This window comes from Podarcis pityusensis, assembly GCF_964106645.2.
Source record: "Podarcis pityusensis genome assembly, chromosome: 7".
Lineage (NCBI taxonomy): Eukaryota > Metazoa > Chordata > Lepidosauria > Squamata > Lacertidae > Podarcis > Podarcis pityusensis.
Window position 1 is genome coordinate 64,682,137 of NC_138031.1, and position 26,527 is coordinate 64,708,663.

The 26,527-nt window shown below is 44.4% G+C and overlaps 1 protein-coding gene across 15 annotated transcripts in view; it reads left to right on the forward strand.

Moving 5' to 3' along the window:
• RREB1 (ras responsive element binding protein 1) overlaps positions 1-26,527 on the forward strand; it is a 126,908-nt gene that overhangs the window by 46,071 nt on the left and 54,310 nt on the right. For 11 of the 15 annotated variants that reach the window (XM_081014610.1, XM_081014613.1, XM_081014599.1 and 8 more), the window contains 3 exons: positions 22,969-23,091; positions 24,790-24,911; positions 25,813-26,025. In XM_081014610.1, the coding sequence (XP_080870736.1) occupies positions 25,912-26,025 (114 nt within the window). In that variant the 5' untranslated portion in view covers positions 22,969-23,091; positions 24,790-24,911; positions 25,813-25,911. Of the gene's footprint in view, positions 1-22,968; positions 23,092-23,807; positions 23,871-24,789; positions 24,912-25,812; positions 26,026-26,527 lie in introns of those variants that run through there. The other 4 variants (XM_081014603.1, XM_081014602.1, XM_081014601.1 and 1 more) reach the window with 2 other exon arrangements.

Sequence of the window (26,527 nt, forward strand, 5' to 3'; positions counted from 1 at the left end):
ATGGAAAACAGTTTGTTCTACCCCTCCCCATTAAACACCCCTAAAACCGTGGTAGTACATTCACAAAACAAAGATTATAAGAGGAAGCTAAATTAATTTGAGCTGCCCTTGTGTTCTGTGTGTTTTATTACATTGAATGTGTTCTAGCTGCTCTGCAATTAAAGTCTGTGCGAATGTTTCTTGAAGCAATGTCTAGTTGTAAGCACTTGGGGGAAGCACTTAAAAGAGAATTGGAGAATTTCATTCCTTGATTGAGGGAATTCACGAGAACTAAAAGGGGAAAAAATTGACCTGTGCAGTTCTTGAATCTAGTTCCCTCCCACAACATTAATGAGTGGGGTTCTGAGCTTCAGCGGCTGATGATAAACTTCACATGGCTTAAGAATTTATTGTTATTGTCTGCCTGCTATTAGTTTCTAGTTGCCTCTTGGATTTTAAGGTGCTATGGAAAGGACAATTGAGTCCTGGCACAATTACAAAGCAGCTGTTAGCTGCAATTTAGCATTTTCCCCAAGCCAGTTAAGAAAAAATTGGATCACTGTGCAACAACGGGGTTGATACCTGTTAGCTTTTGCAAAGGGAAAGAACTTGTTATCTGATGCTTGCCATGTCCTGTTCTAGAGTTGTTACAGCTCTTAACCCTGCAAGTTGATGAACCCGTGGTGCCTCTCCTGGTGAACAGGTGGTGTAGCATAACCACTACAAACTGGGAAGCCCTTTGAATTTTGCCCATGCTATGAACTCAGAGCTGTGGCGCTGTGGGTAAAACCTCAGCGCCTAGGACTTGCCAATCGCATGGTCGGCGGTTCGAATCCCCGCGGCGGGGTGAGCTCCCGTCGTTCGGTCCCAGCTCCTGCCCACCTAGCAGTTCGAAAGCACCCTTAAGTGCAAGTAGATAAATAGGTCCGCTTTATAGCGGGAAGGTAAACGGCGTTTCTGTGTGCTGCTCTGGTGCTGGTTCGCTAGAGCAGCTTCGTCACGCTGGCCATGTGACCCGGAAGTGTCTGCGGACAGCGCTGGCTCCCGGCCTCTAGAGTGAGATGAGCGCACAACCCTAGAGTCTGTCAAGACTGGCCCATACGGGCAGAGGTACCTTTACCCTTTACCTTTATGAACTCAGAGCGGGACACGGGTGGCGCTGTGGGTTAAACCACAGAGCCTAGGGCTTGCCAATCAGAAGGTCGGTGGTTCGAATCCCTGTGACACGTTAAAGTGCAAGTAGATAAATAGGTACTGCTTTGGCGGGAAGGTAAATGGCATTTCCGTGCGCTGCTCTGGTTCACCAGAAGCGGCTTAGTCATGCCGGCCACATGACCCAGAAGCTGTCTGCGGACAAATGCCGGCTCCCTCGGCCAATAAAGCGAGATGAGCACCGCGACCCCAGAGTCGTCCGTGACTGGACCTAATGGTCAGGGGTCCCTTTACCTTTATGAACTCAGAAGGTGGCCCAAAGGCAAGTCAGTCAGTTTAGTCTCTCTCTGTTCCGCCATCTGCATGTTGAGGGATGTTAATCCTAATTTGCATTACAGAGTTGTTTGCAAGGTTGGCAGCTAGATAATGCCTGCAGAACGCTGGAAAGCTCTCTACAAGTGTTTGTTTCTTAAATTAAAATAAAAGATAAACTGTTTAGGAAGGCAAATAATTTACTTATTCACTAAACATTCTAAGCACAGTGTACTATGAGAAAATGCTTATCAGTTATTGTTACTGACACACACAGAGTTATCTATATTCTGTAGTCAGCCTGTAACCATGCATTCAGTTTAGTTGCGAGAACCCATGTTTTTTTATGTTGTTGTTCGGGGCATCCTTCTGTCTTGAGAGACAATGGTAGAGTGCATTTTCGGGGGTAAAATCAAACCGTTTGAGAGTTACATTGTCTGCTGTGGTTGTAGAGACCGATACGGGAGAAACATACTTCATTGCAGGTGGGGCAGGTGAAGGGGCCTAGTTTTGCTACTACAGGTTCACCATGGTGTTTCTTCTCTTCGCTCTTCCCAGTGGTTATTCCTCCTCTGGTCACTGCTGTGGATACACTACATGACTGTCGTTCCCCAGGAGTTTCCCAGGGATTTAAGGGGCCTTGGTAGGGTTGCAGCCTTTATACTGGCATAATACAGTGGTACCTCGGGTTACATATGCTTCAGGTTACAGACTCCGCTAACCCAGAAATATTACCTCGGGTTAAGAACTTTGCTTCAGGATGAGAACAGAAATCGTGCTCCGGCAGCAGCGGGAGGCCCCATTAGCTAAAGTGGTGCTTCAGGTTAAGAACAGTTTCAGGTTAAGAACAGACCTCCGGAACGAATTAAGTTCTTAACCAGAGGTACCACTGTAGTGTTTATTCAGGCAAAGTATTGCTTTCCTTTAGTTCTAATTATTTTTTACTTGCCCGTAGTATGCGAGCAGCTTCACGTAAATTTTAGCGCTCTTCCTTACAACAACTGGTAAGGAAGAATATTGTCCTTATATTGCAGAAAGAGGACCGGTGGTGACAGGCGGTGTGGTTTGCCTAAGGCTGCTTCGTGAGTTCTTGTCAGCGGGAACTTCCTGATTCACAGCTCAGCGTCTTGAGCCATACTTCCTGGTGCTGGGATCTTCCTAGGTTATCTTAAAGAATAATTCCTACTGTCTCTAATTTTTAAGAGGTTAAGTTTAACATTTCACCTGTGTGTGTCTTACCTGGTTCAGAAAGAGCCCTCAGGGATCAGAGAGAGCTACTTTTGTGGGGGGCTAATCCCAGGCCTACGATTGATCCTGGCATCTCCAGGAATAAAAGGATCAGGTAGCAAAATTTCTGCCTGAGACCTTGGGGAGAGGCATTGCCAGAGCTGCTAGATGGACCAAAGATCTTGCTTGGGTATTGGGCAGTATTGTGGGATTGGCAATTAACACGCTTCATCAAGGGACACACACACAGCCTCTGTGAGACGGGGAAGTTTTAACCTTGCTTGGTAATCAGCCGAAGCAAGGAGTGGCTGTGCTTTTTGGAGAGAACAGGGTGGGGTGTGAGGTGGGAAGAACCAACTTTTAAAGCACTGCGTTTCCCCTTTGGAAATGCTTTAGAAGGAAATGGAAGCAGTGTGCTGCTGTGGTGGTGACAAACACACAAGTTGCACGTAGCTGCTGCCTCTGAGCTTCAATTGAGATTCTCTGACGGCGCTGTCTAAAAAAGACTGGCTAAATGTGAACCTGTCATTTTGGCTGGAAGAGGAGGAGGAGAACAGCTTTTGCTGGGAATGCTACTACAGAAATGGATGGGAGACTATCCTGCGCCTCCCCACAGCTGTTTTTTTTGGGGGGGCGGGATGTTTCTCTTGACTTTGCAAAGAGGAGAGTGTCCGAAAGCTACTGCTCCACGTTCCCTTGTGCCTTTCAAGTCCTGCTCTGACCTAAGGGTTTGCACTCAAGATCACTTTACATGGATTAGTTTGGCCCTTTAAAAGTACAGTGGTGCCTCGGATTAAGTACTTAATTCGTTCCGGAGGTCTGTTCTTAACCTGAAACTGTTCTTAACCTGAAGCACCACTTTAGCTAATGGGGCCTCCTGCTGCCGCCGGAGCACGATTTCTGTTCTCATCCTGAAGCAAAGTTCTTAACCTGAGGTACTATTTCTGGGTTAGCGGAGTTGTAACCTGAAACATATATAACCTGAAGCATATGTAATCCAAGGTACCACTGTACTCTTAACCGCACTGATTAAAAGTATATTAAGGATGCACATTTTTTGCAAACCTTTTCCCCTCTGCCCACTACTCCATCATTTTATGATTATATATCAGCCTTGTAAATAAGGAAGAAGTTACTAGCCTGTAATTTTTCAAAATTATTTTTTACTACCCTTATAAGAAGCTGCATTTCCATGCTAGCCATTGAAGCCCAAAGGACGCCACTTGCTTTCATGGAGTTCCATATCTCTGTTGACCCAGGTGAGTTGTTTACCACAAGGCTCTTGCTAATTTGTAGGGTAGCAATTTTGATCTGTGGTGGTGACTGAACACTATTCCAGAAATTATCCAGAATATTATAGAAATAAAACAAACTTTCTCCCCTCTTTCGTAAGTGCCTTAACAGAACCGAAGAACAGTATCAGAGAGACTCATGTGCTGGACTTAATGCCAGGTTTGGTGTAGACAACAGGCAGGCAGGCCACAGATCAAATGTGGCCTCGAAAGCTACTTACATTTCTTGCCTCCTCCTGAACTTTCTCTCCTGGTACATATTTTCCTAAGGATGTCATCACATTGCAGTTTGCTTGGCTGCCAACAGATGGCGCTGTGAATTGCAGTGTGACAGCAAGCCGGGCTCTCAGAGCTGTTTGGGCCATGGCAGCAACTTTGGAGGGCAAGGTAGAGGGAACCATAGACAGTGTGAACTATGTGTACAGCATACTGCCTTGGCTTCCATGACAGAAGGTGGGATATAAATGTATTTATGAATGAATGGATAAACATTGTGCTCCATACTTACAAAGCCCATGCTGCCAGGTGAAGCTAACTTTGTAGAATCTGATCGTCCGTGGGGATGGTTGTTTCAGGAGCTTACTTTGGGAGTCAAAACAGTGTCCTTGAGAGTGTAATTCTGAAGACAAGAAAGGAAGAGTGTCTTTAATTGCTGTGCAGTTGGAGATGCAATAGGCAAAGGAGCTGTATGCTTCACATCAGTTTAAGCACGGGAGTCTCCCCCCCCCCCCCCACGCCCAGCTGGGATTTGGCAACCAGTAGCTTAACATGCTGTTTAATGGGTTATATAATCGAGCAATCAGACGTGTTTCAAACTGCCTCGTTCGGCTATGGGCCTGTTTCTATTCACTTTTGAAGGTAAAGTGGGTTTCCCCACATTTGCCCAGAAAATGTGCATCTTTTGATGCTCTCTATACCCCCTTAAGTAAAACTTGGGCATGCCTTGGAGAGTTTGTGTGCCTTTTTTTTTTTTTTTTGCCTTAAATATCAAACTTCAAAGATCTCCATCTGCTTCAGGTTTTAATAAAAATGTTCAGAGGGAGAACACACGTAAGAAGTAAAGTTTTCCCACATTCTGCACTTGCTGAACAGGATCTAAGAATTGTGCAGCAGGTGTCTTTTCATTCTCTGCTCCCATGAGTGAATTTCTGCTTCATCTGAGCTTTTTTCATGCATAGACATTTGGATACAGGGCAGCTCCATCCTCAATGATAGTAATAATTGGGATCTATGTATGTATGTGTTTGTCCGTCTTAGCTATCTATGTAAAATCAGTTCTAATGCTTATTCATGCTGGGAATGAACCATTCTCAAGTCTTTACATGACTAACCATTAAGGCAGTGCCATGCTGACTATGAGTGATGCTCATGGCACTGTCCAGGAATCTGCTAGATTCCAACTCCCATCAGTCCTAGCCATCAGTATGCCATGCTCAGGAATTCTGGGAGTGGTAGTCTAAGAACATGCTGGTCACTACTGGGTTTATATAAGCTTAGGAACAGGTGATTGAGAGAGCAGAGAAGTATATGATTCAGAGCAGGTTTACTCTGAAGCGAGTCTTGCTCAGTTCAACAGGATTTGTTTCCTTGTAATTATGCTCCACATCGGAGCACTGGTGTGCTTTTGAATACGGCCTGAAATGTGGTCTTCTGTGTGACCCAGCAACAACCTCAGTGATGCATTTCTGCCATATCTGCTTGCCTCTTCCATGGCACTATGAGGTTCAGTTCTGTATTATGGGTAGTGTATGCCATTGAACGCAGGTGGCACTGTGGGTTAAACCACAGAGCCTAGGACTTGCCGATCAGAAGATCGGTGGTTCGAATCCCTGCAATGCGGTGAGTTCCTGTGGCTCGGTCCCTGCTCCTGCCAATCTAGCAGTTCAAAAGCACGTCAAAATGCAAGTAGATAAATAGGTACCACTCTGGCGGGAAGGTAAATGGCATTTCTGTGCGCTGCTCTGGTTTGCCAGAAGCGGCTTAGTCATGCTGGTCACATGACCCGGAAACTGTACGCTGGCTCCCTTGGCGAATAAAGCGAGATGAGTGCTGCAACCCCAGAGTCTGCCACGACTGGACCTAATGGTCAGGGGTCCCTTTACCTTTTATGCTATTTAAAGTGTTTGAGAGCAGCTTTAAAGGCCCAGCAGGCTTGGGACAAGAGAAGATTTTACAGCATTGTAAAAAGTGGTACGGCTTCCTTCCCTTTCTGACATTTACCTTCATGGTACGGCAGCTGCAGTATGCTTCCCATGCTGTTCTAGCCAGAGAAGCCGTGGGCCATTTGGAGGCCCTACAGCTTGTTCCTGTGCCAATATTTGCCCATTTCTACTGCGGAGAAGGGTCACAGCTCCTTTTGTGTGGCCCGGGGCTTCTGACTTTCATGAGCATTATGAGCAAGTTAAAACGCAGGGGATCCTAAGGTTCAAATCTGCCTGTGCACCAGAATGAGTTCCTTGTACCACTTCAGGTGAGAAGAATCCACGTTTTTAATGCTTTCCTCCACGAAGCATTTCCTGCCATGCCAGTTTTCCACAGAAGGTTGAGCTAGAACAGGCTTCCTCAAACTCGGCCCTCCAGATGTTTTTGGACTACAACTCCCATCCCTAGCAGGACCAGTGGTCAGGGATGATGGGAACTGTAGTCTCAAAACATCTGGAGGGCCAAGATTGAGGAAGCCTGAGCTAGAATGTTCATATTCTGTTTGCATATACAGTGGTACCTTGGGTTACATACGCTTTAGGTTACATACGCTTCAGGTTACAGACTCCGCTAACCCAGAAATAGTACCTCGGGTTAAGAACTTTGCTTCAGGATGAGAACAGAAATCATGCTCCGGCGGCGCGGCAGCAGCAGGAGGCCCCATTAACTAAAGTGGTGCTTCAGGTGAAGAACAGTTTCAGGTTAAGAATGGACCTCCAGAACGAATTAAGTTCTTAACCCGAGGTACCACTGTAGTTTTTAATGTAGGGCAATGCTCAAAAGCTGTAATTCTCTCCCCGCCCCCAAATGGGAGTCTTAAAATGATCCATCTCATCGATCCCCTCACCTCAGTGAGTTGACTTTGCCACCTCATGTGGGGATTATCAGGTCCAAGCTAGAAGAGATCTCTGCATCAGTCAGTACTCAGGACTGCCCTTACTGAAATCCTGTTTTTGGGATGTGTTTCTTGGATTGCATCTGCAGTCTGTTTTGCTTGACTGTCAGTATCTTTATTGAGCTGCCATCTCTACGCACCACACCAATATTTACCTTCCCCTTCTACACAGCGGGAATGCGCAGAAAAAGGAATGTGACACACCTACAAGCTTTGAGAGAGATTTCTCGAGGAAAGCTTGCATGGCCATGGGATCTTCTCAGACAACTGGCCCTGTTCTGCCCCTCCCACTCACCCCCTGGATTCCCTCCCCCCCCCCACTGTTGAGTGAGGAATATAATAGTGGTTGTTGATATTGTAGGAAGTGCCAGGAATGGAAATGGAGCTGGGAAGGCCTGGTGATGCTAAAATTACAGGTAACCCGTGAAAAAAACTGGCTGGTTTTGAGTGTCTCTAAACAAAGATTAAGATTTAGTAGACTTCAAGCTACACTCATGATGATTGGCTTGTTTGTCAGGACTTGGCAAGTGTCGTCCTGTAGAGATCAAGTTTGTTTTCTGCAAAGAGAGCCCTTAATTCATCTTGGGAGACTGGAGCTGCTGAGCTGCTGTTCTCTCTTAACTCGCTAATTGACTGTGCTCATTGTAAGGCTGAAGTAATGGGGGAAAGTCCTTTTGGCACCACAATGCCTTTGGCCAGGTGTCCTTACATAGTCGGCACATCACATTTTATCGCACCGTATGGTTTTTGTGCATGTCTCGAAAGATGCAGCATGCAGGCTGACAACACTGCCGTCCCACAACATCCTACCGTTCCAAGTTATGCAGCTGGAATACTTTCTGCAAACAGAGGGGATTCCATGCATTGTTAATTGCTTCTCGCCATTACAGAGGTGCAGCTTTTCGGAATTGGTAACTTGGCTTGCTCGTATTATGTGGAGTTCCTGGAAAAGGGGAAGGTAGAGATTTCTAAAAAGGTAGAAGTTGTTGAATTAAATTGTTGAGCAAAGCTTCCCACAATTGCTGCCCAGGGGCCCTTGGCTTTATTGCATATAGCTCCTACCGCATTGGCCCAGGCTGCTAAATTTCTGGATATTGTGCATAGATGCTCACCAGCTTTGTGAATCAGCCTGCAGAAGTCAGTAGCTTGCAACAGTTTTTTTTTTTTTTCCTTTTAAACTGGCCTGCTGCAGGACTGAGAGCAACACAAACTTCATTTCTGTGGTGGGTGTGGACGAGGGACAGAGTTCTCCGTTCCCCTGCTGCCAGCTCACTCATTCGACCTCGTGGGAGTCCAGGGACTTTCCTGTAAAAAGCTCCTGATAGCTTTGGGTATTGTGTTAGTGCTTACAATACAAGTCTGGTGTGCATATTTATGCAGTGTGTCTAATAGGGCACATATATAGGGAAATACAGGAGTTCTGACATCCACCAGAGTCAGGGGAGAGAGACAAAAGGACAGCATCTCAGGAGGCCCAATGAGGAGAATAAAGAAATTTATTGTGCTTCCTTTTTTGCCCATCATTAGCAAAATCCTAATGCACTGCCACCGTCTTTTAAAAAAATCTGGTTCAGCTTTATCATAGAATCGTTGGAGGGGGCTGTGGGTGTCATCTGGTCCAACCCCCGCAATGCAGGAATCAAGTGCCTTGGCACCATGAGGGCTAGAAACATGCATTTTGTTTAAGAAGAGATTGTCGGGATTCTCTTTCAAGCCATTGTACACAATTAACTTGGAGCCTGTGTAAGCGCGGGTGCCAACTTGGGCATGTTGGCTTTTTGTGGGAAGAGTTTCCAGAGTATGTCCACACAGCAAAAAAGCCCACTTCTACTATATTGTTCTGTACAGCAACATGACAATGGGTTCCATATGATCTCTTACCAAAGAAGGGTGTTTTTTAAAAGGTGTGAAAAGGTCCTTGGTATTCAGGCAGATTTCCATAAATTATGAGTGTCGAAATTTTTGTTTTTCATACGAAATCAAAATGGCTTCTATAGTTGGGATTTAATAACTGAAAACAAAAGGTGTTTCAACAGTTAGGTCTGCCCAGTGCTATTTTTCCAGAAAAAGAGGTCCTGAAACTCACTGTGAACACCCCCCCTTCTCTTATAATGGCAGTGGCGCACACCAGAGAGGTGCCAGAACTGAGTTCCATTGAGTTCCAGCTGGAGGAAAAAGCTCTGGGTCTGCCCCACTGTTTTCCTGATAAGATTGTAGTTAGTCTGATTTTTGAGGGTAGCTGTGCATATGTACATAGCTCAGAATGGGAATTATCATTAAAAATTTCAGCCATGCGGAAGTTACAGTCCTGTAGTTGGTTTTGTTTGTTAGTAGGCACATGTCTGGTTGGTGTCACTGTATTAACATTGGGCAGATCCGCACTATACATTTAACACACATCTGATGCACATTTAAAGCACATACATTTCCCCGAAGAATCCTGGGAATTGTACTGTCCCCCTCACAAGGACGCCGTTCCCAACATCCTGAAAATACTACAGTTCCCAGGATTGTGGAGGAAGTCATGTGCTCTTAATGTATGGCATGGATTTACCCAAACTTTTCTTTTTTTGATTTATGATGGGTGGGGAGACACTGTAACAATCCTTATTGAGAAAGTGTTGAGATAAGATGGGAGTTGCGAATTAATTTCACTCTTGTTAGTCTTAAGAGAATCCAGAACTGGCACTGTAGCTTTTCCTCAAAAGTTTTCAGAGAAACTAGAATGATTTACTCTCAGGAGCCTAATAAATAATAAGGAATACTGGGACCTAAGTGGACTGCGCAGCCTAGGACAGTAGTGGTTAAGAAAAGAAGAATGAATGAATTTTGAAGTGCAGGATCTCACATTCTGCACCAAGTAGAAGAATACATAGTCATTTTCCGTAATTTTCCATAGCCTGGCATTCATTGTTTACTCATTTCTAGTACCCAAGCTCTTTAAATTCTGTTTTCACTATAAAATTCTGCAATTGAGAGCTTCAGTGGCAGAAACTTAGAAGATGCTCTTAGTTTACCTATAGCTGGCGGATGCTGATTTCATATATTTTTCTATTGCAAGGGACAATTTCTTCCATAGTGGTTCTGAATGGCATTTGTGCGAAGCTTTCTGAATAGGTCTCTGTGCAGAAATTTAATGGTGTGGATTGCCGAAAGTGAACCTTGGTCCCTACATGGTGAGGCTTCTTAGGATGCTGAGTGGCTCCTTCTGCTCCCTGGGGGCTGAAGTTTCAAGCCCCCCCACGTCTGCACTGACCTTGGTCCTCTGTTTCTGTTCCAGGCAAGTGGTGCGAGAGTAGCTAGCAAAATGCAGTGTTTCAAAAGGAATGGTAAAGCACAGCTTTGCCTTTGGTCTTGGGCTGTGGGGGGTGGGTGGCAGAGATTACATTTAGCAAGCAAACCTTAGGAAAGGAGGATGGAAGGAAGCACTTTGCAAAATTCACGAGAGATGAGCTTATCTGTTCTGATACACACATCTTTCTTTCTTTTTATTAGCATCAGTTGAAGCCTGTTAAAAGGGCTGCAATTTCTTGTTCCCCCTTTTCTCTCAAGGGCAAAGCTTTTGAAAAAGACTCCCTATCGGTGCTGAGAAGGATGATTCACGGAATTTGCAGAACATGAGCTTTCTTCTGATGCAGGAGCTGGCTTGCAACACATTTCCTTTAAGGGAGCCCAGTAGGCAGGTTGGTGTCAGTTTGCATAGAGAGCTAGATGCACGTTTCCCAGATGATAAACTGAGCCTGTGATTATCCTGGTCCTTAGCAGGCAGCGCTGCTAAGTGCTGAGTAGCTGACTTGCCTTGGAACAAATTCTGTTTATGGAAGAACTATGACTGTGTGGATGTATAGCTTTTGGAAGGAACCATTTAATGATCAGACTTGACCACTAGCTTCCCAAGGCTCCCATCTGTATTTCTGGGTTCTTAACTATTAAATAAAAACAAGTCTTTTTCCTTATGGCTGCAGAGATGAAACTGAGCCAGTGTTTACATATTTTTTTTCTTGTTTTGGCATTTTAGGGCCACAGGTTATCCAAACATCCTATTAGGAATAAAAGACTTAGCCAGATAATTTGGCAGAGAGGTTTGCCTATTGTAAAGACATGCTTTTTCTTCTATAAATATAATCATAAAAAAACAACACCCCTTCAAAATCCATCCAGCCTGCACATTGCTAGTAAGCAACTATCACCTTTGCTGCTGTTGTAATATTGTTACACTCTAGGTCACTGTTTTACAAACAACCAGTTGTAGCTGACATATGATTTGCCAAAGTGTTTCATAGCTAAGTAGGATTTGAACCCCAGTCCCAAGGCTATTTCTGGCGAGTTGCTGGTTTTTCATATTTTGTGACCTGGCTGAGAGATCTGCCCGAAATTCTTTCAGCATTTTTGTTGTCTTGGAAGAATTACAGACGCGGGGAGCTTGAATTAACTTGTAAGACTTGAATTCTGCAACCATTCTGACTGTGCTTGTGATCTGAAGTAATGAACTAATGCTAACTGTACACATCTGTTTAGCAACAATATGCCTGTTTTCTTCTTGGCAGTAGCTCAACCTGCTAATTTGAATGTGCTGATTTTGAGAATTAAAGTCAGTGCAGATTCAGGAGTCAGAAGCCCTCCCAGCTTTGCAATAAACTGTGGCGTGTGGAAAGAGGCTAGGTCTTCCAAAAAGAGAAAATAAATGGAAGACTGTCCAATATCTAACCGCATCAGGCCCTTCTCAGTGAGGCAGAACATAATGTGTTGTGGAACGTAAGAGACCTGTGCAGTAACATTGCTTGGGCAAGGCTCCAAAGGTCTCAATGCAAGCAGTATTTACTTAAGTTGAACCAACCCCTTTTAGGAAGGCAGCAGGAAATCCAGCTGCCGTTGCGTGGTCAGCAAAAGATTAAAAAACACACAGACATTTGCAGCTGTGTGTAGGGGGGACGGACTCGCTTGTGCTGGCGGATGGCAAGCTGAACCGAAAGGACAGAACAGGGGCTGCCCTGTTGTGGGTACTTCTTATGAATTCAAGACAGAAGAAGCTAGGCATAAGCCGGACGGATGCTTGACTTGTTAAGTGTTCTGGTGCCTGGAATAGCAGGATTCTGTTTTGCTGCCCCCTTTTTAACGTGGCAGAATAGGCTGCTTTGCATAGAAATCACATACACAGCAATGTTCTTCCTCCCCCCCCTTTCCTAGCTTATTGATAGAATCTCTTTCTTCGAATGGCACCAGATAGCGCTAGGTTTTAGCCCCACCACCACCCGCAACTGAATCCAGACAACACCCTCTCCTTTAAACCTTCTGCCTTAAAGCTCCCCAGTTGATTATAGGCTGTGTAATAATTACAGCAGTTTGCAGTAACTGAATGGAGCTACTATTTGAAAGTCATCTGATCTGTATTTATTGCATCCTCTCTCTTCCCCCCTTTACCGTCCCCCCCCCCCCCAGTTTTTCTCTTCGCATCCATAGTTGCTGATGCTTCACCCAAAGGGAAGGGGCGAGAAACTCCAGAGCATTTGTTACCAATTAAGCAGCAAGTACATTCTCAAAAAACCGTAGGTCTCCCGAGTGCTGTGTGTGTTTTGTAGTCAATGGGTGACATTGTAAAGGAAGAAAAGGGAAGAGGCGTCTCCCGTAATCTGGGGTGATTCAGACTGGCACAGCCGTTTTGTTTTGGTAAGCCAGTTAAGCAATTAGGCACTCCAGGGAATGGCCTTATCATGAACTAATCGCTCCCCTGGGTGCATAAGGGTATGAAATACAGCCAGGATGCACGTTCTTGACATCCTCCAAAACGCAATAATCCCCAGAATCGAGCCACGCTCCCTTGAGCCATCTTACTGCTATTTTAAAGCCCTTTTGTTACTTCGGAAAGGAAGATAACAAATAAGGGTTGCCAGATCAAGATTTCTGAAAAGGAGGTGACACTGCAAATATTCTGTTTCTGAAATTAGGAGCATCATTAGGGGCATTCTGCTCAGACATCTGCATTAAAAGTCTGTGCATATATATATATATATATATATATAGTACGCGTCATATTATTTTATAAGCCAACATGCATGGAGATGTTGAAAAACAAGCTTACTGCTCTTTATTTAAAGAATTTGCTAGAACGTCAAACTAGGACACAGAACCATAGAATTGTGGAGTTGGAGGGCATCCCAAAGGTTCAAATCCCCACTCGGCCATGAAGCTCGCTGTGTTTTCCAGTTTGCTCACTTTCAGCTTAATCTACCTTTACAGGGTGGTTGTTGTGAGGATAAAATGAGAAGAACTATGCACACCTCTTTGAGCTTCGTGCAGGAAAAGTGGGATATATAAAAAGAATAATGCTGAAGGCCAGGAGCTTGGAAAATTTCTTCACTCCTCAAAAATAGTTTTTGGATAATCTGATGCTAGCCGCTGAGAATGCGGAAATACTGTGGTGCAATGAAGTCCCACTGAGTGTCTTCCGCTTTTTCTTCTTGGGAAGGGCTGTAGTGGTGGAGCATATTATTTAGATGCAGAAGGTCCCCTGTTCAGTCTCTGGGTAGGGTTGGGAATGTTCCCCACCTGAAACCCTGGAGAGCTGCTTCCAGTCAGTGTCGACAGTATTGAGTTAGATCCCTGGAGACTTGGGTCTCCATCTCTTCTTGGACTACAACTCCCATCATCCCTCGCTAGCAAGACCAGTGGTCAGGGATGACTCAGTGTAAAGCAACTGCCTGTGTTCTTCTCTTTACACATCAAATCGCCTTGAGCAAGTAGTTCTTCCTCTGTCCCAATTCCCAGCAGGCAAAACGGAAACTTGGAAATCCACACCAGATGTGATACCAGAACCTTTTTCTGCCTCTGCCATAGCTTGTTGACGGGGAGTGGGGCTCCCTCGCTGCTGCTCCCTGTTTCGCAATTTAGACATTGATCCCAGGAAGCGAGCCTGTGTCAGCTTTGGCTTAATTCTCGATAGGTGAGTCCTGCCATCTGGTTGCCATCACTAAGATTCACTTAACCACTTTCCCACATGTCGTACCGAGTCCCTTATTTGGGAGTGGCTTCATCTCTCTCACCCCCTTTGTTTTAGCGCGTTGTTAAAGCCAGCCTGGCGAAGAAGTCAGCAAAAGTGAGCGGCCCACAAACATTTTTACTAGCCTGCTCACTCTCGCAGACCTTTTGTGTTTAGCCATTGGGGACGTGAAAGGAACGGTGGTGGTGGTGGTGGTGAGACAACAAAACAATCATGACTTCTGCAACGTCCCTTTGTCTAGTCACCTGTGGTTTTGTGTTGTGTTAAGTGTGATCTTTGGATTTAATAAATAATAATAAGCTGGAGAATTGTCCCAGGTGAATGGCTATTGAAAAGCAGTTTTGAAAAAAAGATAAAATCCCTCGTATAAACAGGTGAGATGGGGTTTCATCCCCTGCAGTTGCCCTGAGTATCAGAGGGTGCAATGCAACTATAACAGCAAAGGAGCCTGACAGCAACCACACCCAACTCCAAGCTGTGGAATAAAGCTGGGCAGTTTTGGAGGGTGTGCGTGAGGGGACAATATAACTGGGAGACCACTGCCAGCCCCTTGTGGAGGAGCAGCACAAGGTCTGGGATCAAGTAGCCCAAGCCAGTGTGGTGTAGTGGTTAAGAGCGGTAGTCACGTAATCTGGGGAACCGGGTTCGTGTCTCCGCTCCTCCACCTGCAGCTGCTGGGTGACCTTGGGCCAGTCACACTTCTTTGAAGTCTCTCAGCCCCACTCACCTCACAGAGTGTTTGTTGTGGGGGAGGAAGGGAAAGGAGAATGTTAGCCGCTTTGAGACTCCTGAAGGGGAGTGAAAGGCGGGATATCAAATCCAAACTCTTCTTCTTCCATCTCTACTCAGGATTAAATCCTAATAAATTAATGGGGATGATGCCAGGTTAAGGGTGCACAAGGCTTCTGTTCCAAAAGTGAGCCCTTTTGAACAGAGGCAGGACTTTCCCTCATGAGTAGCATTCATTTCATTTCTATACCACCTTCATCTTACAAGGATCTCAATATGGCGCACGTGGTCCCCCCCCCCAATTTCATCCACACAACAACCTTGTGAGGTAGGTTACGCCAAACATGGGTCTCCCACTTTTTTTAACTACGCTTCCCATCATCCTTGACCACTGTTCCTGCTAGCTAGGGATGATGGGAGTTGTAGTCGAAGAACAACTAGTTGCCCAAGTTTGGGAAATCATGGGTTAGGCCATAGCTGTCACTGTTTCCCTTTTTTTAAAGAGGGAAATTCCCTTATTCCGAATAGGATTCCTCGCAAGAAAAGGGAAAGGTTGACAGTTATGGGTTAGGCTAAGAGATGGTAACTGTCCCAAGGTCACCCAGTGAGCTTCATAGCTGAGTGGGGATTCGAACCCTGGTCTCCAAGGTCCTAGCCCAACATTAGTAATCATTACGCCACACTGACTCTCATGCACAAGCTTCCGGTGTGCAAGCCTTTTGCTTATTGAAATGGAAGGCGACTTGGCAAATATTTTTGAGCAGTCGAAAACAAGAAGGGGAGAAAAAACACCCTGCACATGTTTCCGCTAGGATTAACTGCGTTTCAGTGGAGTTTCCCGAGACTCATGGCTGAAAAGATGGAGGCTTCTGTAATATAGAAATGGCAGCCCTGGGTCGTTGTGAACCTAGAAGGGAGAGTTCCTGTGTTTGACTGGAAGCATAGGACAAGAGGATGAGAAAGATAAGCGGTGGGGGGTGGGATGGGGGTGGAGGAGACAGCCAAGGAGATATTTGTTCTGGAGAGGCCTAGTCACTAAAGCCCTCTGAGCAAAGAAACCCCTGCTGATAACACAGCTGAAAATAAGAGGGTCTGTTTCTCTCTCACTCCAGAGGAGTGGCACTCTGTAATAAATGACTATGTGGCAGCTGTCTCCCAGCTTCTTGAGTCTGCCTGGACTTAATCCTGTCAGCGGGGCCTGCATCCTGGAAAAGAGCAGCAGCCAGGACTGCAAACGCCGCTTTAAAACTAAATTTGTAGGGGCTGTATTACAATTGATCAAAATCCATGCAGTGGAATGTGATTTTTTTTTTTTTTTTTTTTTAATACTTACATCCTTCCTCAGTCTTGATCTTTCTGCAAATTTTTTTTTTCTTTGCTGGCTTTTATTTCGGGAAAAAACAAACAAAAAACACAAGAGACACCAAGGATGCAGTAGACATAGGCACCATTAAGAAAGCTTCTATGTGCAGAGGAGAGTGCTGTTGGGTTTTGCATTGTATAAAACAAATATTGGTTGGGTTTTCATATAGTATCAAATACAATGAGATTTTGAGCATCCTTTATTCAAGATACAAGGCCGTGGTGCTCCGCCCCACTCACTAAATTACGACATGTGCCGTATTTAAAAAAGTAAAAACCAGGACACCCTGAAAGTTGTTGAGCCAAAAAAAGTTCAGGTGTAAAATGTAAGATGGTCTGTCTTGGGAGGAGAATTTGTTCCTTGCATCTGATTCCCTAGTACCCTCTGAACTATGACCCAACAGAGGAGGTGCATATTATGGGATGCAGTTTCCAGGATGCACTAATGGGTTTCTTCCTCCACCTCTTTTCATTGCAGAGCGAGAGAAAAGTAGGGCGCACCAGAAGTAGATTAGAACTTTTCAAATGCAAAATAAGGTGCAAATAATATTGTAACCCCAAAATGAAATCACTAGAAACCAGTGGTTTTCAAAGGACGAGATCAGGGAGTAGCTGCTAGTTGGAACTGCGAACTTTTATTTCATGGCAGAACTTTGTGCCTCTTGGCTGCGGAAAAAAATTGGACCTCTGAGTGACTATTGTTGCACATGAGTAGCTGTGTGGCTAGCCATGGGTCACTTGATTCCTGTTTCTATTTGCAGCCGGGAGGCAGGAGAGGCGTTTTCCATGTTGCACATGAACCTGAGAATGCCAAGATTTGGGGAAATTCTGCTGCTGGCTGATAGCTTCCAAGTGAGGTGTTGTTAGCAGCAGCAGTTTCTACTTAAAGTGCTATCACTGGAAGAGTTTCCAGTGGGGAAATGGTAGAAGGATTTGTTGCCGAAAGGATGGGGAAGTCTCTGAGATGGTTGAAGGTCATAACCAGGGCAACCTGGTGGTGAGCATCTTCCCACTGCTTCCTGTGTATGAACTATGCTGATTAAATTCTCTTCTGTCCCCCATCTACCCCCCTTTCCACCTTGCTGACGGAACAAACAAACATGGGCAGCCAGTAAGAAAACACACATATTTATATACACACATCGCAGAGTTAAAAGAGAAACTGCTGCATAAATGTGCACCGACCAGATTAGCTTTCAACCATTTCCTTTTCAAAGCGTGGAAGAAAGCACATGTGTTGCCGTGAAGATGAACAGAGTAAATGTATTGTTCCCAAAGTTTTCAAGAGCTGTGGCATGCTCTGGTTGCGCCTGCCAGGCCTGTAAGCCGGGGGCTGCGAGGGGAGATTCCCTGCCTCCCCTCCCAGCTATAACAGGTGCAGAGAGCAAATGCCCACAGAGAGTTCTGACATCATTGAATTGCAGCTTTTCCTTCGTCGCGGCATTACGGCTTCTCTGGTTTCCACCGTACTTAATAGGAACAGCCAGGCCTGATTGCTCCTGGCCTGTTCATCTTTGCGTTGCATGCCTAGGCATCTGCATGACCAATTGATGGGGGGCAAACGTCTCCAGTGTGCAAACTGGTATCTGAAAACGGTAATTTGCAGCAAGCCTCTTAATTACGTTGCCTGCTGCAGTCCCAGATTGCCTGCCCACAGGTTTGGTTTGACTTAAAAAATAAATAAGGACCAGCTGTAGCAGTGAGCGTTGCGCTGCGATTTAGGTGGTTCTGCTTCCTACCGCTGCAGTATTTCCCTATCATGTAGAGATAGCCCACTTTCCGTCTGGGATGAATACGTTTTTAATTGATAGCTTAACTCTTTAAAATGATGCATTTTAAAGATGCGTCATGAAGATGGAGGCCTTGTAGGGGAAGCTAAACCTCACTGCTGTTTCTTGCAGACATGGAAGAGATGGTAAAGAAAGAAAAGACTAAACTTTCTGCTGAAAGAATATGCCTAATCTGACCCAACAACACACACACACACACACACACACACACACACAGCAAACCACACTGCAGCCAACTGAATGCAATAGTAAAATAAATAAATGTACAAATAAAGGACCTCCCCATGTGATGATGAAACAACATATCCTACACAAGCGCTATGCAATTAATGAATGTTTCCCTCTGTCTCTTCCCTCTCTATCATGATGATAGTGTCTCATACAGAACGTAAACAAGCTGTGAAAATGACTTTATGAATCAAAAATGGAGATGCTATATGTACTTGTTTGCGACACAAGAAAATATTTAATAAAGACTAATTAAAGCGAGAGAGAGAGAGAAAGAAAAGGTTTTTCAGACTTGAAAGCTTGTGTTCCACATTTTAAATATAGAGTGGCCCTGTTAGCTGAATTGTTTCTTCTCTGTTATCTAACCAACATGTTGATGAAGTCTCTGGTCCAACTTCTTTGCAGTACTTTAGTGGCCTTGAAAACTTTCCACTTCATTTTTTTAAAAAGCTGGATGCATTTTGCTTGTGTATTCTGAAAGCAAATTTCCTTCTCCAAACCTGCAAACCTCAAAAAGCACAGGGGCTACTATTTTTGTTCATCAAGGCTGGAATATTATTCACGAATGGAGGCTGCATATGTTATGTCCTGGTTTTTAGACCTGGGATAAGTTCTAAATATAAGGAAGATTATTTTGGTGAAACGCTCCTGAAAAATACTCTTTTAAAAAAATATATTGGTAAGGAGTTGGAGGTAAAAGGGGAAAGAAATTATGTAGTGTGCATCAGATTAAACTTGCCGATCTCCATGGAAATCAGAAACCTGGTGTGTGTTTAAATTTGAGTGTCTTGAGAAACCATCTTTTGTGCAGCATACATATGCTTATACAGACCCTAACTTGCACAGCAGCTTGTCAGTTGTATGTCTGGGATGAGTGCAGGATGGGGAATAATTTTATTAAGCGTGTTGGCCTTCTGTGGCCCAGTAAATCAGCTTTCATTCCTGGAACCTCTTGCATTGCATCTTTCCTTCATTTTCCCGTCACCTTGCTTTTGGCTTTAGCTCCTGTCTCCTGCTGCCTTCACAGTTTAGTCTTTGGAGCTGAGTGGCTGAAACAGCTGCAGATCTCTCTTGGCTGTTTTGAGTTTTCTTGGCACCATTGATCCCAAGGAACTGTTGCAACCACAGATGATGAGTTCAGATGGCCGGGAACTTGTAGTGTGAATGAGGAACTCTTGCAGTGGTCATGAGGATTGGAGATGCAGATTAAACATTCTGTCATATCCCCAGTGTGAGATTAGGTCCCGAAACAAGGAACACTGTATTTTAATTTTTGCTTGTATGCTGCTCAATAAAAAATAATAATACCAAAGTGGTGTCCAATATAAAATAATAAAATGCTGTAGGATGCAAATACAGTTACCTCATGTTATGTTTGCTTCAGGTTGCGTCCCACGGCGACCCGGAAGTAATGGAAAGGGTTACTTCCGGGTTTTGCCGCTTGTGCATGCGCAGATGCGCAAAATGACATCATGCGCATGCGCAGAAGCGGCGAATCGCGACCCACGTGTGTGCAGATGCGCAGACACGGGTTGCATTCTTTTCAGGTTGTGAACAGGCCTCTGGAACGGATCCCGTTCGCAACCAGAGGTACGACTGTAAAGCATTAGTATAAATTTGATCAAAAGTGTCAGTGGTTGGGTCACATTTCAGGGAAAGCCTTTTTAATAAACAAAAAATGTTTTAAGCACTTGAGAGCTAGCAGCATTATTTTTTAAAACCCTTAATGGGAGAATGAATCATTTACCAAACAGAATAATTTATAAGGGCAGGCGTGGGAGGTGAGCTTCAGGACTAGCTAAAAGTTGGGATGTAGTGCTGTCAATGAACGAAGGCAGTCAGGTGTGGTGTAGGTACCCAGTCTCTCATATTTGAGCTTGGTTGACGGTATATAGAACATGATCCAGAGGCTTGGAAGATAGACTGCCCAGTTGCCAGCACCCCGTATTTTAGCAAGGTGCCTGAGGGAACATTCATTCATTCATTCAAGCATGCCTGAAATCTTGCCTATTACCATGACCCATTCATACTGGTTTCAAGCCCAATTTTGGTACGGGCTGCTACTTTGGTTGTTTTGATTCATCACTTTTATTGGGAGAGAAACTTGCAAAGTGAGGGACCTGTTGATTCTCCTTGCTGGCTTGCAGAAGCCTCTCCTCTTAACAGTGGTAATGAACAGATTCTCCTTTTGGAGGAAGGGTGGGGTGCAAATCCGATAAATCACCTTGTGAAGGGAAGATGCAAAGCAAGAGGTATCATGAATCAAAGCTACCACCTTGATTATTACAGGACGTGTTGCAACAACCCCATTTCCCAGCTACAGAATAGCGCAGCCTTTGCATGTCAATCTTGCAGGGAGAAGCAGGAATCTCTATGACATGGCTGCTCAAACACATATGCACACACACAATTGAAGCCGGAAATTCATTCACTGACACTTTTAGGTTGCTCCTTTAAGCTGTCAGCCTTTGGGACGCATGCAGAGCGGTGGCTTGCAAGTTCAATCTAGGGAACTCTTGCTTTCAAAGGAGAGACAAGGATGCTTGGTGACTGTTGCCTGTTCTTTTTAAGGATGACTCTGGGAATATATGTATCTGGTTACCGTTACAACAAAGTAGCATCTCATGGGTAGTGTCTAGTGGCTACGGGAAAAGCTGTCTCCTTATGTGCCCTTCTCGTTGCCCAAAGTGTAAGGGGCCGAATGGGAAACGCTTGCTTCCAATTTTCTCAAGTTGTTGCCTGAAGTGGTGGTACGCATTTGAAATTGCCCATGTTGTTCTGACTTGCGTAGCCAAAGATGCTGCTAGAAGCTTTAAGCAAAAAAAAAAAAGTACCTCTTTGAAAATCTTGGTTTCCAGTTTGCCTGGACATGTTCTCTGAAGCCTCCTGCAACAGGCCAAACCCTTGTTTTCTGGCATTCTCTTAGCAGACGAGATAAGCCAAACAGCTGATTGAACAAAAAAGGGCTGTGAGGCAACATGTTGAGGGAAAGCAGCCCTCCCTGTATCATGTGCATAGAATCAGATGATGGGCTATAGCTCCATGGTGCACAGGGTAGGTTTTGCATAGATAAGGTCCTTGATTTAATGCAGTTGAAAGGATCTTGAGTCTTGGAGCTAAAATCAATCTCCTTGTGATTTTGTAGAGATGTTGCTATGCTAGTTAAGGTTAGGCTAAGAGTTGGGTTAGCAGGATAATAAACACCCTTGACAATTGAACAAAGCCAGCTTTTTACAAGATAACTTGAGAATTGCAGACCAGTTTGTTTCACTTCTTGCTCCCCAGCTCCCCCAATTTGAGACATCTATGTATAAAAGCCGTTTTCCAGGGTTCCATGATGCAAATGTCCCACCTCTGTTACTGCAACCTCACATGCCAATATTTGCTAACAAACTTTTAAAGTGGGGATGTAACTGATTTGCCAGGGTGCTCTTTTAAGCAGATGAGCGCAAGGAAAGCTCTTTTCACTCTTACATTATGTTCAGACAGGCGTTTGCAAATATCTTAAGATGTATCTGTTGCTCAGTGTTCTTAGTAGCATCTGTAGTTTATTTGGTATTGATAGATAATCTCTCTCTTTAAAATTACATTTATTGTTCGCTACCAAGAGGGCACTTTTGGCATTGAGGCAGGATAAAAATGACTCAGCCAACTAGAATTTAGTTTTAAAACCTGTAGGGCAGAGGATGAAATGTTCTGTTAGGTTTTTCGAAGGAAACAAATGATTTTCTCTTTCCTCCAATGCGTAGAATTTTCTGAAAAGTTTATCTCTAGCTAGGAGAACCATAGACCTTCAGCCATGCGTATATTCTTAATTCCAGAAAGGCAATGCAGTGGTTGATTCCTTTAGCTGCTCATGAACTGAGCCAGTTGTGAAAGTTATGAAAGTCAGTAAAAAAATACTTTGCGGAATTAGAGGCTTGCACTCTGCTGACACAAAATGAATATGCCAAGTACCAGGCACTGACTTCTCAATCCTTTGGCTTAGGTCATCAAGTTTTTTTTCATCATATGGAAGAGTCTGTCCAAAAGACCGAAGGCTTTTCTGTTGCTGCTAGACATTTAGATTTCACACCATGAATCTTTACCGCCAGACCTACTGTATTTCACAAATACGAAACTCATTGAGCCAAACTGGATGCATGCATCAGGCAACCACCAATTTAGTACATTCTGCAGGCTTGTGTTCTAAGAATGCCGCCTTTCATTAAAAATACAAGTTTCTAGTCCTTACTAGGAATGGACTGAGCAGTCTAATTCAGTCCTGTTCCAGTTTGGTGCTCAACCATAGGTGCATTCCACCCTGTTCACAAAGGTATATGCATTTTGTACATCAAATGCACACTTTTGTGTGTACTTCTTGCACACCAAAACTACATCACAATATCTGGTTGGAGGTCGCAGTCAGGTCCACAAGCAAGTTTGGAATTGCTATATTGGGTTGGCTCACTGTGAAACATGTGCCAAATAAATTCCTCCTCAGTTCCTAGTCTTCACAGAGATGTTCAAAGTGACCTATATGCTTGAATATGAAAGAGTCCTCTTTGCTCCAGGATTCTTTTATTTATCGAACTGTCCCCATTTAAAATATTTCATTTGGAACACTTTTATCCTACTCCTTGCCAAAGGAACTTAGAGTAGCATACGTTTTTCCTGCTTTTGCAGATTTCCTTGCAATAACCCTGTGAAGCAGGTCATGGCAACAGGCCCCAAATGACCCAGTGGCAAGAAATGCAGTGAAGAAACAACAATAGAAAACTGCAGTTGGTAAAGAGCTTTAATTCTTGCTTTTCTTTCTTCTAGGTAGTTTTGTACTAGTCCTCCAACTGTGCTGACACAGATCTGACTCCTCCAGTTGCTAACCTTCCACTAGGGTCCCATTTGCACCAGCATCTTAGAAGCAAGAGCAAACCCAAAACTTCAAAGGTCAGTGGCTGGAGAGAAAGGAGTGCTCAATGCAAAGGCCTGTCCAGAGAAACTCTGGCTTGGGGAAACTTTTTCCGCAGAAGCATATTGATGACAAGTAAAACAAAGACGCTAGCATCCTGAACGGCTGAGGTGGGTGGGGGATGGAGAGAGAGGAAAATGAAAATTAAAAGGTGGCCTTTTCCTCTTATCATTCAGGAAATAAAAGATGCTGTAAACATCCATTTACTGCGACCCCCCTTGATATTGCAAATTTACAGGGAGTGAATATCGTCTGAGTTTTCAGCATGCAGTCAAATAGCACTTCAGAAAAGAATTGCAAAGGAGGAAATAGATTTAGCAAATGTTTTCCTGTTGAGACTGAATGGGAAGCAACCGACTTTAACTTCATTTCTCTCTCCCGCACCCCCCCATCACTTTTGTTTTAAACTCCTCTTTTGGGATGTTTTTGGCTGACTACTGTGGTATTGCTTCAGGGCTGGCCTTTGTCAAAAGCCAGCCGTTTTCTTTTGCTGCCCTGCAGCTTCTGATAGCCTGTTTATGTCTGCAACAGATCTCCCAGCCTACAGTTCTGGTAGTGCCCCCCCCCCCCTTAAGAGTGCCAGCATCAAAATGGAAGTGGTTGAGCCTTCCTGCGAACTTTAACCTCTGCTAATACTTCTCGTTTTTCCCCTTGATCTAAGCGGGTCCCTTTTTTTCATAACGTAGCTGGCCGTTTTCTGTGCAGCTTTCATCAGACGTACACGAATGTCCTGGGAACTCGCTCCTTGAGGGCAAAGGTCAGTTTCCTCAGGGAAGCGTTTCATGAGAATGTGGCCATGAAAACGGCACTCTTAGCTTTCCATCGACATTTTGAGTGGCGGAAGATTCCCCTGAAGGTGTGAGGGCAGGGACCTTATAGGCAACTGAGCACGTTTTGAAGGGCCCAAGACTTATAAGAAAGACTTATAAGCATTACAGATTCTTGAAACCAAACCTCTGTGCTGCATTACATTATTGTTAACTGCTATTTTTCAAAAAAAAAAGAGGTGCTGTAACTCACCACGAACACCTCCCTGATTCTCTTAGAATGGCACTGGCACCCACCTGAGAGATGCCAGATCTGAGTTCCGGCAAGTTCCGGCTGAAAAATGCACTGGATTATTATCATTATCATTCGTTTGTTAATTGCCTTTCACACGTGTCTCAAGGCAGTGTGCAGAATGCAATAAAACCAGACATCTGGTTGGCTGCTTTGAGTTGGCTGCTTTGGCCATAGTTGGGCTGTGTGTGGGTCTGATGCAGCTCTTACGGGTAGATTGTGAGGAGCTGACTGAAAAGATAATTAAATTTTCAATTGTTAGTCTGAAGTGGAGGAGCGCTTATAGTTCCTGTATTGTTATTGCTTTTTTTACCTGATAATATTTGGAGGCATATCTCTTTCCTCCGTAATTTGCGTTGTACTGTACTCTCCCAAGAATGAGACATTGTGTGTTGAGTCAGCCTGTGTGAAGCCTTCATCTTTAAAGTTTTACCTAGCTGAAAAAGTTTTACGTAAGAAGAGATCCGTTGTCTAATCCTTTGTGCTGCTTTTGCTTCTGTTTTCGGCAACGGAATATGTACCAAATTCTCTTTTTTAAACACTACTTCTCAGCTTCCCTCCTTGAAAAAATATAAAACTTAACCTATTCCCTTCTTCTCTTCACTCACTGCTAACAGGTGCTCCTGAGGAAAGGCTCCCTTCTGGATTTAGGTGGTCTTCAGCTTGTTAGGCAAATACCGAAAAGCAGCACACAAGGAAAGGAAGCTTCACTAGACAGTGTCAAGAAAGGAAAATGAAGGTAATTGGCTCTGCTAGAATGACTGGTTTAAGAATAAAGCTATCCTGTAAATATTTATGTCGCTGTTGCTTAAAACAGTATGTCATTGTGGATAACTAGACAAAAATTGATATTCCTTTAGCACAAATGGTGATGCATGGAAGTTCTGTTTTTCTTCATACATCAGTGCTGCAGTTCTAAACACTATTGAGTTACTGGGAATAAATGTGATTAAATAATTTAACCCTAAGCAATGATAACTCCAAAGTGTCCTCACTTTGGAGTAAATATACATGGGATTAAGTTGTACATGTGCTTCAATTTAACATGCCTTTAAGAATTCCAGTTCTTTAAAAGTGAATAACCCACAGAGGTCTTCCTAACCAGAATAACTGAAAGCCTGGTTCATGCATTAGCGCAGAAGGAATTTATTTTGCATTGATGCGTCTCCATGCAGTGGTTATAATGTCTATAATTGGCTTCCAATATGGATAGGCCAGATTGTGTGGTCTGGCCGTATATCACTGATTTCTGGTGTGGAGATTTTGCAATTGGACCAGGTGGATCTTGCTGATTATACATTGTGGAGGCCTTTTCAGTGGCAACCACACCACCACGTTCAATGCAGGGATGTTGAACTTGTGGCACACTAGTAGTTCAACAATCCCCATCCTTCTTGACCCTTGGCCATGCTGTCTGGGGCTGATGGGAGCTGGAGTCCAACAGCAACTTGGGCCACAGATTCCCATTCAAGATGTACTGTACTGTATGATTTGGAATTGCTTTGTGTGTACTAAAAGTCAATAGTGTATATGTATCCAGGACTGGCCACCCATTCTAGCTCTTAGTGGGTTTGTTGCTCCCATGACCGATCTGATTCTCCATCTCAGAAATTCACCACCCAATTTGTTTCTGTTTACAGTTCCAGAGAATAAACTCGGAGGCTTAAAGCAGTTGCACAGCGGCACCACAGTTCCCAAACTGTTTTGAAGGCGCAGATTTGCTGCGTGTCGGCGTCATAATGGCAGCTGTTATGAGCTTGGGGAAGATCGCTGAAAATGGCACCGCACCATCTCAGAATGCCAAGTCCCCACCAAAACCTCTTGCTCCCAATCGGATTGGCAGGAGAAACCAGGTAAAGAATCAACACACTTAACTTTGATATAAATGAATGCCATTTCACATGAAGCTGTTTTGAGGGCGCCGAGCGCGCTTATGTGCACACCCTTGGAGAAATTGGGCGGTATCCAACAGTGGCGTAGCGTGGGTTGTCAGCACCCGGGGCAAGGCAAGTAATTTGCGCCCCCTAACCCGTGGATTTTGCGCCCCCTAACCCGTGGAGCGCGGCCCCCCAGATGTTGCGCCCGGTGTGGCCGGCCCAGCCTGCACCCCCCACGCTACGCCACTGTAGCACAGAACACCATCCCTAATCCTGCAACTGCAAAAAGTTCTGCAACACAGCACAACAGACCGTGCAAAAGGATCGTTGTTGATGCTTTTATTAAAAAAATGTAAACAACAGCCATCTTTATTTACACTATGAGCTAACTGTCTGAGATGGGTAAAACCAATCCCAAAGGGCCCTTACAAACAGTAGATTATGCTACATTTTCCTTGTTTAAATCCACAATGTTTTG